This window comes from Belonocnema kinseyi, chromosome 8 (genome assembly GCF_010883055.1).
Source record: "Belonocnema kinseyi isolate 2016_QV_RU_SX_M_011 chromosome 8, B_treatae_v1, whole genome shotgun sequence".
Lineage (NCBI taxonomy): Eukaryota > Metazoa > Arthropoda > Insecta > Hymenoptera > Cynipidae > Belonocnema > Belonocnema kinseyi.
The window spans coordinates 70180771-70196577 of NC_046664.1; the positions used below are offsets into that span (position 1 = coordinate 70180771).

Genomic DNA, 15807 nt, shown 5'->3' on the forward strand with positions numbered 1-15807 from the left:
AAAATGCCCCTATTTTTGTCGAAAAATAATCTGTTTTATTTCAGAATTCAAGTATTCTGTTGTAAATTCATATTTTTTGGTTAAAAATTCGAATTTTTTGTTGAAAATGCGTCCTTTTAATTAAAAAATTCATCTATTTTGGTAAAAATAAAACTTTCTTTAGCTAAGGATGTAACTCATTTTTTGAAAATTCGTCTTTTTTTAATTAATTCAACTTCTTTTGGTTGAAACTTTAACTACGTTGCGAAAATTATTATTTTTTAATTAATTCGTTTAACTGAAAATTGGAATTTTAATAGTTTGGTAGAAAATTAACTATTTTGTGGAAAACTGATTTTTTTTGTTCAAAATTCAACTATTTTGTTTAAAATTTATGTATTTTGTTGAGAATTTTTTTTTTTTTAATTAATCTTCCTGATTAAAAATTCAAGTTTTTTGCTGAAAATTCGTCCTTTGGTTTAAAAATGCATCTTTTTGGTTGAGAATGTAACTAATTTGTTGAAAATTCAGATTTTTCTTAAATTGAACTTCTTTTGTTTGAAATTTTAACTATTTTGTGAACATTCTTTTTATTTGATCCATTCTATTAACTAAAAATTAGACTAATAGATTTCTCGTTGACAGTTGCGATTTTTTTTGACTAAAACTTTTTTTTGTAGAAAGTTAATCTTCTTGGTTAAAAATTCAACTATTCAGTTGGAAATTCACCTTTTTTTGTTTAAAAATTCAAATGTTTTGATGAAAACTCGTCTTTTTTATTAAATTTAACTTCTTTTGTTTGAAAACTATTTTGTTTCATTGATTTTTTTGTCCAAAATTTATATTTTTTTGTAGATAATTAATCTTCTTGGTTAAAAATTAAACTATTTACTTGAAAATCGACGTATTTTGTGAAAAATTCTTATTTTTTGGTATAAAATTATAATTTTTCGTTAAAAATGCCCCTATTTTGTCGAAAAGTAATCTGTTTATTTCAGAAAACAATTATTCTATTGGAAATTCATCTCCTTTTGGTTAAAAATTTAATCTTTTGTTGAAAATGGCTCCTTTCGATTTAAAAATTTCAACTCTTTTGGTAGAAATTAAATCTTTTTTTTTGTTGAGGATGCAACTAATTTATTGAAATTTCGTTTTTTTAAAAAATAAATTCAACTTCTTATGGTTTAAACTTGAACTATTTTGTGAAAATTATTATTTTTCATTTAATTCTTTTAAATGAAAATCGAACTAATCTATTTCTGGTTAAAGATTGATTTTTTTGTCTAAAATTTATATTTTTTTGTAGAAAATTAATCTTCTTGGTTATAAATCCAACTATTTTGTTGAAAATCAAACTATTTTGTTAGAAACTCTTATTTTTTGGTAGAAAATGATAATTTTTGTTAAAAAATGCCGAGGTGAGGATGCAACTAATTTGTTGAAAATTCGACTTTTTTTATTAAATTGAACTACTTTTGTTTAAAACTTTAATACATCGATGTATTTTGTAAAAAAATCTTATTTTTTTGTGGAAAATTATCATTTTAGCTAAAAATGACTCTTTTTGTCGAAATGTAATCTGTTGTATTTAAGAACTCAATTATTCTGTTGGAAATTCATTTTTGTTTGTTTGTTAAGAAATCAAATATTTTGTTGAAATTTCGTCCTTTTGGTTATAAAATTCATCTCTTTTGACAGATATTTTTCTTTTTTGGTTAAGGATGTAACTAATTTTTTACAAATTCCGCTCTGTTGTCTAAAAGTAATCTGTTTTATGTAAGAATTCAATTATTCTGTTGGAAATTCATCTCTTTTTGGTTAAAAATTCCAATCTTTTGTTAAAAATGCGTCCTTTTGATTTAAAAATACATCCCTTTTGGTAGAAATTATATCTTTTATTGTATAAATTATTCTTCTTGATTAAAAATTCAACTATTTTGTTAAAAATTAAATAATTCTATTGGAATTTCACCTTTTTGGTTAAAAATGCAAATATTTTGCTGAAAATTCGTCTTATTGGTTTTAAAACTCATCTCGTTTGGCAGAAACTATATCTTTTTTGGTTGAGGATGCAACTAATTTGTTGAAAATTCATCTTTTTAAATTAAATTCAACTTATTTTGATTGAAAATTGATGTTTTTTGTCTAAAATTTATATATTTTTTTACATAATTAATCTTCTTGGTTGAAAAATCAACGAAAATTGATGTATTTTGTTAAAAATTCTTATTTTTTCACAGAAAATTTTGTCGAAAAGTAAACTGTTTTTTTTTGTTCGAAACTCAAATATTTGTTTGAAAATGTGTTCTTTTGATTTAAAAATTGATCCCTTTTGGGTAGAAATTGAAAACTCGTCTTTTTTAAAATTAAATTCAACTTCTTTTTTTTTTTTGAAAATTTATATTTTTTGTAGAAAAGTATTCTTCTTGGTTAAAAATTCAATGAAAATTGATGTATTTTGTTAAAAAAAATTATTTTTTTATAGAAAATTTTGTTGAAAAGTAATCTCTTTTTTTGGGTCGAAATTCAAATACTTATTTGAAAATGTGTTCTTTTGATTTAAAAATTCATCTCTTTTGGTAGAAATTGAATTAAAAAAAAATTAAACTTCTCTTGGTTAAAACTAACTATTCTATGAAAATTAGTGTTTTTTAAAATAATTATTTCAACTGAAAATAGAACTATTACATTTTTTGTTGAAAATGTATATATTTTGTCTACAATTTGTCTAAAATTACTCTTTTTGGTTAAAAATTCAACAATTTTGTTGAAAGTTCGTGTATTCTGTTAAAAATTCGTATTTTTTTAATAGAAACTTATAGTTTTTGGTTGAAAATGCCACTCTTATTGGAAAAGTAATCTGTTTTATATAATAATTCAACTATTCTATTTGGAATTCATTTTTTACAAATTTAATTCCATTATTGAAAGTGGAACTATATTGTGAAAAATTCGTCTTTTATCACGATCGAAAAATTTCCTTGACAATGCCAGATTTTCGAGAGTAGACCCTATGCGAAACCCAAATAAATACTTTCAAAATCTTCGAAAGCTCTCCATCATTTTTTAAATCCTCGAAATTAAAAAAAAAAAATAGTCGCCGGGATATTTCGAGTGACTTAAGAAATCTCAGAAGACTACACGAAATTCCTGAAAGAAAATTAGACAATAAAAATTATTTATTAAAAATGAGAGATATTTTTGAAAATATAAAATTCACGAGAGCTCGTGGCGGAAAATTTAAAAATGCAGGTAATGTATTTAATCAGTCTTGCGCTTATAAAGGGAAGTAAAAAATAAATACAGCAGTCCCTTAGCGAACTGGTAAATCTCTGATCCTCCCAGCTTTGATTCGCCGTATACTCGATCGACGAAAGAAATTGGAACTTCGCCAATTGTGAATCCAAACTGTCTTGCTCTGACCATCATTTCCATTTGAAAAACGTAGCCCTTGGAGACACACGATTGTGTCAATTTCTCTAAGACATCTTTTTTGTAGAGTCTGCAAGAAAAATTTTTTATTTAGCCAAGAACTGAATATTTTACTGAATACAGGACTTGGGCTTACTTCAGAGATAAAAAATAGTGTAAATACTGTCACAAATTAAAAAAAATAGACAGTGCGATAAAATTTTCCAATTAAAAATGAACTTAAATGTTTATTTTAAATGTCTGTTCAAATTCTGGAGAAAAAAAATCGCGAACAATTCCAGGTTTTTTTCCAGGTATAATTTTTCATAAAATTTAAATAAAAATTCGAGTCGGAATTAGAGTTCTTAAATGCCCAAAAATTTATATTGTAAACAATTATATTATCTCATAATTATATTATCATTTTTTTGGTCGACTTAACTATTTTTGGTAAAAAATTAAAATCATTTTTTGTTTTAATCAGCCCTATGCATCGCCCTCACTTTTATGCATATTAAAGGAAGGCAACGTTTTTAGTAACAATAAGAGCAGCTGTAATTAGTAATCCAATAAATGCATAAAAACATGTGATTTAATATTAGGAAAATTGAATATACAGGTGAGTATTTTGAAAACAGTTTGAATTGTATTCATATTTTTTTATTGTTTATTTTGCTAATGTAATTAATTAATTTTATAAACAACTGTAATTGTTGCAAATTTCAAATATTGATTGATAATATTACCTGACTAATAATAATAGTAATAATATTTAAACATTAATAATTAGCTCTATAATGTACTTTTTCATTTTAATTCATCTATACAATTCCGCTTTCTAAAAAATATTTATATATATAATTTATTTATAATCGGGGTGGAGATTTGATCGGGAAACCGGAAAAGATCGAGAAAAAACGGGAAATTACCGTGAATGAAATTAATTTTTACTTTATCTACACTTGCAGGGCATATAAGTGAAAATAATTATCGTTTTATTTTGTAAAAGGGAGTTGGTAAAGAAACAAAATTTCCCTTCGTACAAGGAATTTTTGATATAGAACGGGAATTTAACCAAAAAAATAGAAACTGGGATTAAGAAGAAAAGAATTCATAAATCCCTGTTGCAAGTCAAAATTCTTCACAACTTAAAAGTTCCTTCTTCCGAAATTAAAAAAAGAAGAGTGTGCAAAAACGGGAAATATTCTATTGAAAGTGATTTCTATGAGAAAAATGTGTAAAATTGACAATTTAAATGATAAGAACTTGTAGCCGAGTAAATTATTTCTTATGTTGAAAGTTTTTAAAAATTATTAGTGCGAAATCATAGGATTAAAATGTGTAGCTCCGAGCTGTAAGTCATACTATCACAGCAAATAGCTTATTTTTCTACCCAAGAAATTAATTTTTAATCAAAATAATGAATCTTAAATTTAAAAAAAAGTCGATTTTTTAACAAAATACGTGAATTGTCAACGAAATAAATGAATTTTCCATACAGAAAGACAAATTTACATCCAAATTGTTAAACTTTGCACTAGAAAAAGTCAATTTTCCACCCGAAATAGTTATATTTTCTACTGAAATAGTTAATTTTTTAGTTAAAAAGTGATTTTAAACAAACTGGTTATATTTTTTAAATGATTTACAATTTTAATTAATTATGATAAATTTTCTAAAAATAAAATTAATTTTCAACAAAAGAGTTCAGCTTTCAACCGCAAGTAGTTGCATTTTTACGAAAAAAAATCTAAATTCTAAATGAAAAATGTTTAAAAAATTATATTATAATTTAGAAATATTTATTTTTCGAAATACTACTTCTACTCTAAAAATTCCTTGCAGCATTCTCTTTTTTTAAATTTTGAAAAAAGGAACTTTTAAATTGTGACGAATTTTGACTTGGAACAGGGATTTTTTCAACTACTTTCTTCAAAATCCCACTGTAAATTCTTTTAAAAAAATCCCGTTCCATGTCAAATATTCCTTGCCCCAAGGGAAATTGTATTACTTTACCGAAACTACCTGTCCTAAAATAAAAACGATAATTATTTTCACTCATATTCCCTGCAACAGTAGATAAAGTAAAAATTACTTTTTTAAATTGACAAAAATTACTAAAATATTGAGAACTTGAATTTGCTACGATCAGAAGTAAATTCCCGGGTTTTAACTCAATTCCGGGTTTTTCCCGGTTTCCCGTTAAAGTAATAATAATATTTAAACATTAATAATTAGCCCTATAATGTACTTTTTCATTTTAATTCGTCTATACATTTACACTTTCTAAAAAATATGTATCATATATAATTTATTTATAATTTATAAATAAATTAAATATAGATACATATTTTTTAGAAAGCGGAAATGTATAGATGAATTAAAATGAAAAAGTACATTATAGGGCTAATTATTAATGTTTAAATATTATTATTACCATTATTATTATTAGTCAAGTAATATTATCAATCAATATTTGAAATTTGCAACAATTATAGTTGTTTATAAAATTAATTAATTACATTAGCAAAATAAACAATAAAAAAATATGGATACAATTCAAACTGTTTTCAAAATAATCACCTTTATATTCAATTTTTCTAATATTAAATTACATGTTTTCATGAATTTTTTGGATTACTGATTACAGGTGCTCTTATTATTATTGAAAAACAACTACCAGGTACACACACGGACGATGCATAGGGCTGGTTGAAATATCAAATGTCCCGGTTTCGTCAAAAATGTATCTTCTTTGGTCGAAAATTCAATTACTTAGTTGGAAATGGAACTACTTTGTTCAAAATTAACTTATTTGGTTGTTGATTTACCATTCTAGTTGAAACACTTTTTCTTTGTTCAAATTTTTTTTTTTTTTTTTAAATTATGTTTTCTAGTGGAATATTAACCGTTTTAACTGAAAATTTAACTCGTACATTTTTAGTTGAAAATTGCTGTACTTTGTTCAAAATTCATCTATTTTGGCATAAAACTAATCTTATTATTTAAAAATTTATTTTTTTTATTGAAAATTAGTTTTCTTCTTATTTAGAATTAATTTTTTTAAACTTAAAATGTAACTGTTCCATTCTTTGTCGAAAATTGATCTTGTTTGGTAGAAATTTAATTATCTTGGTTGAAAATGATACTATTTCGTTGAAAAATTACTATAAATTTTATTGAAAATTAATCATTTTATTGCATATTTGACTGTTCTATTTTTAGTAGAAATTTGATCTTATTTAGGTGACAATCGAACCATTTGTTGAAAATTCATATTTTTTTCGTAGAAGAGTATTCTCATTTGCTGAAATTTTATCTTTTTGCTTCAAATTTCGTTTCTTTGGTAGAAAATTTAGTTCCATTTTTGAAAATTGTGTTTTTATAGTTTAATATTAATTTTTTTAAATAAAAATTTAACTCGTGCATGTTTGGTTCGAAATTTATCTTCTTAAGTTGAAAATTTTAATATTTGGTTGAAAATTACAGTACATTGTTAAAGATTCATCTGTTTGGGTTGAAAACTCATCTTATTATTTGAAAATTTATTATTTTTATTGAAAATGAGTTTTTTCTTATTTATAATTAATTTTTTTAAATTGAAAATTAACTATTCCATTTGTTGTCAAAAATGTATCTTTTTTGGTAGAATATTAATCTTCTTGATTGAAAAATATACTATTTCGTTAAAAATTGACTTTAATTTTAATGAAAATTAATTCTTTTACTGAAAATTTAACTATTTTCTATTTTCAGTTGAAATTTTTATCTGTTTTAGGTGAAAATTCAACCATTTATTAAAAATTCATCTTTTGTTTGTAGAAGAGTATTCTCGTTTGTTGAAACTTTATCTTTTGGCTTACAAATTCATTTCTTTGGTAAAAGTTTAGTTATAAGATTTTTTTTAAATAAAAATTTAACTCGTACATGCTTGGTTCGAAAATTATCTTCTTTATTTGAAAATTCAAATATTTGGTTGAATATTGCAGTCCTTTGTTCAAAATTCATCTATTTTGGTAAAACAATAATCTTATTATTTGAAAATTTATTATTTTGATTGAAAATTAGTTTTTTCTTATTTAGATTAAATTTTTTTAACTGAAAATGTAACTGTTTCATTTTTTGTCGAATCTTTTTGGTAGAATATTAATCTTCTAACTTGAAAATTATACTATTTTGTTAAAAAAGTACTTTAATTTTTATTGAAAATTAATCATTTTACTGAAAATTTAACTATTATATTTTAAGTTGAAATTTTATCTGATTTAGCTGAAAATTCAACTATTTGTTCAAAATTCTTCTTTTTTTTTTTGTAGAAAAGTATTCTGATTTGATGAAACTTTATCTTTTTGCTTACAAATTCATTTCTATGGTAAAAAATTTAGTTCTTTTTTTGAAAATTATGTTTTTTAGTGGAATATGAATTTTTAAAAATAAAAATTTAACTCGTACATGCTTGGTTCGAAGATTATCTTCTTAAGTTGAAAATTATATTACACTGTTTCGTTGAAAATTTACTTTAATTTTAATAAAAATCCATCTTTTCACTGAAAATTTAACTCTTTTATTCTTATTTCAGATTTTATTTTTTTTTAGGTGAAAATTCAACCATTTGTTAAAAATTATTGTTTTTTGGTAGAATCATATTCTCATTTGTTGAAACTTTATCATTTTGTTTAAATATTAATTTCTTTGGTAAAAAATGTAACTATTTTGTTAAAAATTCGTGTCTTTTTTGTTTGAAAATTTATTTTACTGACATATTTGTTATTGAAAATTCGTTTTTTTTAGTTGAAACTTAAATTTTTTTTTTTTGAAAATTAATTAATTTTGCTGAAAACTAGTTTTTGCTTTGTTTAAACTTTACTCTTCTAACGCCAAATTGATCTATTCTACATTTGGCTTCTAAATGTATCTTTCTTAGTTTGAAATATATAAATTTTATAAAGACTATATCTTTTTTGGTAGAAAATTCATCTTTTGGGTTACAATTTTTTTTATAAAAAAAATGCTGTTGAAAATTAGTTTTTTTTTTCATTGAAGATTTATGTTTCTGACTTTTGACTTCAAAATTTAAGTTGATAGTTTGTATTTTTTATATGAAAATTCATGTACTTCGTTGAAAATAAGTCTTTTTTGGCAGAAAAATAATCTTTTCGATTGAAAATTCATATTTTTATGTGAAAATGCATTATTTGAGTAAAAATTAATTTCTTTGGTTGATGATTTGTAAGAATCACTAAAATTTTACCACCTAGCGAAGAAATTCAGAAATATTTTTGAAGGAAAGGTAAAAAATAGTGTCTATGGCGGACAATTCTGAGAAAATAGTATCTTTCGTGTCATTTTTTTCGAAATAGTATAAAAATAGTGCAATAGTTCAGAAAAAAAGGTTTGAAATACTCAAATATTATGCTGACCTAAAACTTCCGGTGAGATCGCTAACGCCCGGTCTCAAAAGAAACTGGGTTAAGAAGTTAGCGCCACAACTTATCAACTTCCTCTTAAAATCCCATCCATAAACTCCACCATCTCCAGCGTATCTGGTCCCGGTTACTATGTCGTAATCATCCTTCTGCTGCTTCCTGATCATTTCGGGAATGAATTTTGGCTGAAAATTTATTTTATGTTACTAACAGTGTTGGATAAGTTACTTTTTTTTAGTAACAATTTTGAGTAACAGTATATTTTGTTGATAAGTCATTTTTTTGTTGAAAATTTTATTTCTAGGTTAAGAATTAAATAACTTTGTTAAAAATGAACTTGTTTGGTTAAAAATTCATCATTTTAGTTTATAATTTATCTCTTTGGTTGAAAATGTAACTATTTTGTTGAAAATTCGTCTTTTTGACAGAAAATTAATCTTCTTGGTCAAAAATGGATCTTTCTTTTTTATTTTGTTTTTGAAAATCCAACTGTTAAGTTAAAAGTGAAACTATTTTGTTACAAATTAACTTGCTGGGATAAAAAGTCTTCATTTTATTTCAAAATGCATCTCTTTGGTTAGAGATGTAACTATTTTGTTGAAAATTCGTCTAAATAGTGATTTTTTCACTTCCTTAATTTTATAATTTAAAAATAAAAATACAACTAAGACGATAATTCATAAAAACTTAATTAAAAACGAAATATACATTAGTTGAAGAAAGATTTTCGAGACATATTTTTAACCAAAAGTTTCAACCAAACTTTGACTTTTCACGAAAATAGTTAAATTTTTGGCTGCCTCTAGTCGTTGGGCGACTAGTGAAGTTTATGAAAAATATTTAATTACTCATCCCGAATTTCGGGACGAGGAGAAACTTCGTACATTTTTAACAAAATATTTGAACATTCAAACAATTGAAAAAAAATTAATTTTCAAAAATATGACCTTATATCAAAATACTTGAACGTTTATAATAATAAATAAATTTTCAATCAAATAGTTGAATTTTCTAGCATTTTCAAACCAAAAAAGGAATTTTCTACAAGAGTTAAATTTCCTACAAAAAAGTTTATTTTCAAAAAAATGTAGAATTTCTACTAAAATACTTTAGTTTAAAAAAAAAAAATGAATTTTCATAACGAAAATCTTAATTTTCAAAAAAGAAAGGTTAATTTCCTGTCAAAGAGTAAAATTTCCATCAAAAAAATTAATTTTCGACCAAATTTGGATTTGTTGCCAAAATACTTAAATTTTTAACAAAATACATGGATTTTTATACCGAAAATCTTAACTTTCAACCAAAAAGTTCATTTTTAACGAAATAGTTGAATTCTCTACCATTTTAAAACCAAAAAGATGAAGTTTCAACAAAAAAAGTTAATTTTCGATCAAATTTGGATTTTCTACCAAAATACTTAAATTTTTAACCAAACAGTTGAATTCCCTACAATTTTAAAACTCAAAAGATGAATTTTCTAAAGAATTTTAAAATAAAAAAGACGAATGTTCTACCAATAAGTTGAATTTCCAAGGAAAAAGTTAAATTTCGATCAAATTGGGATTTTCTACCAAAATATTTAATATTTTAACAAAATACATGAATTTTCATACTGAAAATCTTAGCTTCCAACCAAAAAGTTAATTTTTAACCAAATAGTAGAATTATCTACCATTTTAAAACCAAAAAGACGAATTTTCAACAAAAAAGTTAATTTTCGATCAAATTCTTATTTTCTACCAAAATACTTAAATTTTTAACCAAAAAGTCAAATTTTCTACAATTTTAAAACTAAAAAGACGAATTTTCAACAAAAAAGTTAATTTTCGGTCAAATTTTGATATTCTACCAAAATACTTACATTTTTAATCACAGTTGAATTTTCTACAATTTTAAAATCAAAAAGATGAATTTTCAAGAAAATAGTTGAATTTTCTAAAGAATTTTAAAATAAAAAAGACGAATGTTCTACCAATGAGTTGAATTTCAAAGGAAAAAGTTAAATTTCGATCAAATTGGGATTTTCTACCAAAATATTTCAATTTTTAACAAAATAAATGAACTTTCATACAAAAAATTTTAATTTGAACAAGAAAGCTAATTTCCAACAAAAAATTTCATTTTTAACCAAAGTGTTGAATTTTCTAGCATTTTCAAATCAGAAAGATAAATTCTTTACCAAAGAGTTAAATTTCTAACAAAAAAGTTAATTTTCGACCGCAAAATTTTATTTGAAAATACAACTGTTTTGTTCAAAATTCAACTTTCTGGTATATGCAAAGAAAGTAGTATAATCCACATTTTTATTTAAAAAATCTAATTTTCAAATTAAAAAAAAACAATCTCAACCAAATTTGTTAAATTTTTAACCAAAGAAGTGAACTTGGACTAAAATGATGCATCTTTGATATAAAAAAAAAAATAACAAAAATTAAGCAAATAGTTGAATTTTCAATCCAGAAGATGAATTTTCTACAAAAAAAATACACATTAAAAAAATATATATAAAATTTAATTAACAACCCTTTAGATTCTAAAGGTTTGTTACTTATTTTTGATTATTTTCGCGGGGAAACAACCAAGCGTTCGAGGGAGGGGAGATTGATCCGCCATCTTTTAGTAGCCCGCGTTCTGATTGGCTGACGCATCGTTGCTAAGGCAACGGCGTCATACGGCATATTTCATTTGCAGTTTGTTATCATATGTGGCCAAAGCGCGTTATCCAATCATTAACTGGGCTACCAGTGAATGGTGGCGCTGTACTTCATCATTATATTTTTAATAACTTGGGAAAAAAATTTTTTTCACGAGAATCAAAATAGATGAATTTTTATACAAGAAGAATAATATTGACAAGCGACAACGCTGAATTTTCAATCATATAGTTCATTTTCCAACTAAAAAGGAAATATTTTCAAGTAACAAAAAAAAAACGAATTTTCAACATAATTAAAAATTTTTAACAACAGAAATGGAAAAGTTGAGTTTTCCGATCAAAAAACAATTATTTCCAACCAAACAAAATTGAATTTTCAACCAAACATTTCAATTTTTAACAAAATCAAATAATTTAAAATTAAAGGGAATAATATTTTACTAGAAATGATGAATTTTTAACAAAATATATGAATATTCAGCCACATAGTTGAATTTTTAACTAAAAAAGATAAATTTCTAACTAAAAATATAATAATTAAATATTTAGTATACAAATAATTTTCAACCAAAAACAACGAAGTTTCAACATGATACACTCGGACCCTCGAGATCGAGAGATCGAATTATTTTCTACTAAAAAGACGAATTTTCAATACAGATAAATTTTCAACTAAAAAAATTTATTTTTCATCAAAAATGGAATAGTTTAATTTTTAACAAAAGAAATTAATTTTCAACTGAAAAAATTAAATTTCCAAAAAATAAGGTAAAAAATACAATTTCCATACTTACCAATATTTTTGAATTTTCAATTTAAAAAAAAAAATTAATTTTCAACCGAAAAGATAAATTTTGAAACCAGAATAATTGTCATCCAAAAAGAGGAATTTTCGAGTATAAAAAGGCATTTTATTTACTAAAAATTTAATATATACTTAAGTTTTCAGTAAAAAAAAATTAATTAACAAAAACAAAAGGTTTATATCAAAACTCATAGTTATATTTATAACAAAATAATTGAATTATTAAGTAAAATAGATAAATTTCCAACTAAAAAAAGGAGTTTTTAACAATTTTTAACAAAAATACGAAGCAAAATTTTTTACCAAAAAGATGAATATTCAATAAAAAACCAGATTATTTTTAATTTTCAAATGTTAGCACATTATACTTAAGTGTACAGTTTAAAAAATAAATTTATACAACAATAACAAAACACACTTGGAACAAAATAGTTGAATTTTCAACCACAGAAATTAATTTTTAACCAAAATAGATGGATTTTCGGTCCAGAGGAAGAATTTCCCGTCAAGAAAAGATCAACTTTCAACTGCAAAGCATAAATTTTCGAGCAAAAGAAAAAGGAATCTTCAAAAAATAGTTAAATTTTCAACTATAGAAACAATCTTTAACTAAAAAGATCAGTTTTTTACCGAAAATATTAATTTTAACGAAAACAGGCGAATTTTCATTAAAAATATTGAAATACATGAAATTTCAACTAAGTAAATGATTTTTCACCAAAAAATATTAATTTTCAATCAAAAATGGAATAGTTCAAGTTTAATTTAATCACGGAAAAAGTAACTTGTGGTGGAATTTAACTGTGATCGATTTTAAATAAAATCTTTTTTGGTTGATATAATATCAACTATTGCATTTTTCTCGTTGAGAATTCATCGATTTTGGTTGAAAATTCATGGTTCTGGTTTGAAAATGAAATTGTTTTGTAGAAAATTCGCGTTTTTCGTTTGGAATTCCGACAATTTACTGGATTTTTTTTTCTTTTTTTGGTTCAAAATTCTGCTTTTTCGTTGCACAGTTTATTTATTTCGGTAACAAAATCTCACATTTTTCAGTTAAAAATTAAAATATTTTAGTAAAAAATTATTTCGCTGGAAATTCATGTATTTTTTTTTAATTAAACAATTTTTGCAGAAAGTTTAACTAGTTGGTTGTAAAGCGTTGTTTCTTTTTTTTAAATTAATTTTTTGTTTTGAAAGTTAATTTTCCTAAAAAAAAAAATTAACTGCGCCACTTCTGGTTACAAATTTCTATTGTTGGTTTAAAAACTCAACTATTTAGTTAAAAAAAATGTAGAAACGAAAAAAAAAATTAGAAACTAACAATTAATCAAATAAAATTTTGACTAAAGTTGAAAACTTAGGTAGTTTATTGAAAATTGTTATTTTTTGGCTGAAAATGAATCTTTTTGGTTAAAAATTAAAAGTATTTGGTTCAAAATTAAGTATTTTGTTGAAAAATCAACTGATTGGCAATAAGGAAACTTTTTTATTAAAAAGTCACATTCTGGAATTAAAAATTTCATTTCATTTTTAAGTCAATTTGTCGTTTTTGCTTGAAAATTAAACAATTTGGTACAAAATCCAACTATTTTGTACCAGAAATGAAATTCTTGAGCAGTACAATTTTTTTATCCAAAATTAATACTCCTCAATGAAAGCGTAACTACTCCATTTTTAGTTAAACATTGATATTTTTAGTTTAAAAGTTCAACAATTTAGATAAAATATTTAGAAACCAAAAAAATAAAAGCTAAAATTTAATCAAATACAACTTGGACTAAAATCACATCCACTGTTCAAACTATTTAGTTGTAAATTTATATAATTTGTTAAAAATTATTCTTTTTTGGTCGAAAATTAATCCTGTTGATTGGAACAGTAACTATTTTCTTAAAAATGTACGTACTTCATAATTTCAGTTGAAAATTCATTTTTTGTTATTGTTAAAAATATATTTTTTTAATTTGAAAATTCAAATATTTTGTTGAAAATTGCACTGATTAGTTTTAAATAAAATTTTTTGGTTGAAAATTGAATTTTTTAAATAGAAAATTCGTATTTTTGGTACAAAATTAAACTATTTTGTAGCTAATTCGTTTTTTCAATTGAAAATTAATGCTTCTTAATGAAAATGGAACTACTCTCTTTTTGGTTAAAAATTTTATCTTTTTTAGTTTAAAAATTTAACAATTTAGTTTAAAAAAATTAGAAACGAAAAAAATATAAACTAATTCCTAACTATTTAGTTGTAAATGTATATAATTTGTTGAAAATTCTTCGTTTTGGATAGAAAATAAACTTTCTTGATTGAAAATTCAACTCTTTTATTAAAAATTTATATATATTTTTGAAAGTTCGTCGTTTCTGTTAGAAAGTTAATCTTCCTGGTTTAAAATTTAACTACACAGCTGAACATTCAACTGATTTGTTGAAAGCTGATCTTTTTGTCTGGAAAATTTACGATTTTAGATGAAATTTTATTTTCTGGTTAAAAATTCGTCTTTTTCATTTGAAAATTTATCTCTTTTTGCAGAAAGTTAATATTTTTTGGTTAAAAATGCAACTGTTTGGATAATCATTATTCTGTTTTAGCTTAGGATGTAACTATTTTGTTGGAAATTCGTGTTTTTTGGTTCAATTATTATTTTTTATTTAAAATAAAAATGTTTTCTTAGTTAAAATATATAAAATAGTTAAAAATTCAACTACTCGGTTAAATTATAATAGTAAAATAATACAAATAAAATGAAAATATAATAATGAAAAAAAAAAATTAAAATAATGATTTAATAATTACGTGATGCGACAAATCGGCGTCCATAATTATGATATAGTTCCCTGTTGCGTGTTTGATTCCGTGAAGGTAAGCTGTTCCGAGACCCAATTTTTTTTCTCTAGGTCTGAGCACGATTTTCTCTTTTCCATAGAGCATCTGCAGTTGCTTAGCCATTTCCAATGTACCGTCGGGTGACCCATCATCGATCACGATTATTTCGAAATCGATGTAGCTGAAATTAAATGTTTTATTTATAAATCTCCCCCTTTATTAGCTGTAAAATGTTTTATTTTGAGGACTAAAAATGATCGATCAATAAAAGTGTAAACTTGATCAAATTAAATACATGTAGCTCGAAAATTTATGTTAAACTTGCAATATTTTCAAGAATCAATTTAATTCACACTTTACAGCCCAAAATGATCTCAAAACAGGTGAAATAGGGTATTTTTTTTACAAAAACATTTCAAACCAAAAAAAAATTCTTTGATCACGAACGATGATTTTTCAACGAAATACTTGAATTTTAAACCAGTTATATTTACAATCAAGTATTAGAATTTTCAAACAAAAGAGAAGAATTTGTGCAAAAAAGTATAATTTAAAGAAAATAGTTCAATCTTAAACTAATTAAACGAATTTTTAATAAAGTAGTTAAATTTACAACCAGGTGGAAAAATTTTAAATAAAAAAGACGAATTCTCAAAGAAAAATGTAGTAGTTGAATTTTCATCTAAAAATTATGAAATTA

The 15807-nt window shown here is 23.5% G+C and overlaps 1 protein-coding gene across 1 annotated transcript in view; it reads right to left on the minus strand.

Annotated features, from left to right (window-relative positions):
* Positions 1-2837: 2837 nt before the first annotated feature.
* Positions 2838-15807, minus strand: part of LOC117178952 (probable dolichol-phosphate mannosyltransferase) — a 16232-nt gene continuing 3262 nt past the window's right edge. The window contains exons 3-5 of the mRNA XM_033370535.1: positions 15078-15288; positions 8811-9001; positions 2838-3481 (exon numbers count right to left, since the gene is read on the minus strand). Coding sequence (XP_033226426.1) covers positions 3241-3481; positions 8811-9001; positions 15078-15288 — 643 coding nt within the window. The 3' untranslated portion in view covers positions 2838-3240. The remainder of the gene's footprint in view (positions 3482-8810; positions 9002-15077; positions 15289-15807) is intronic.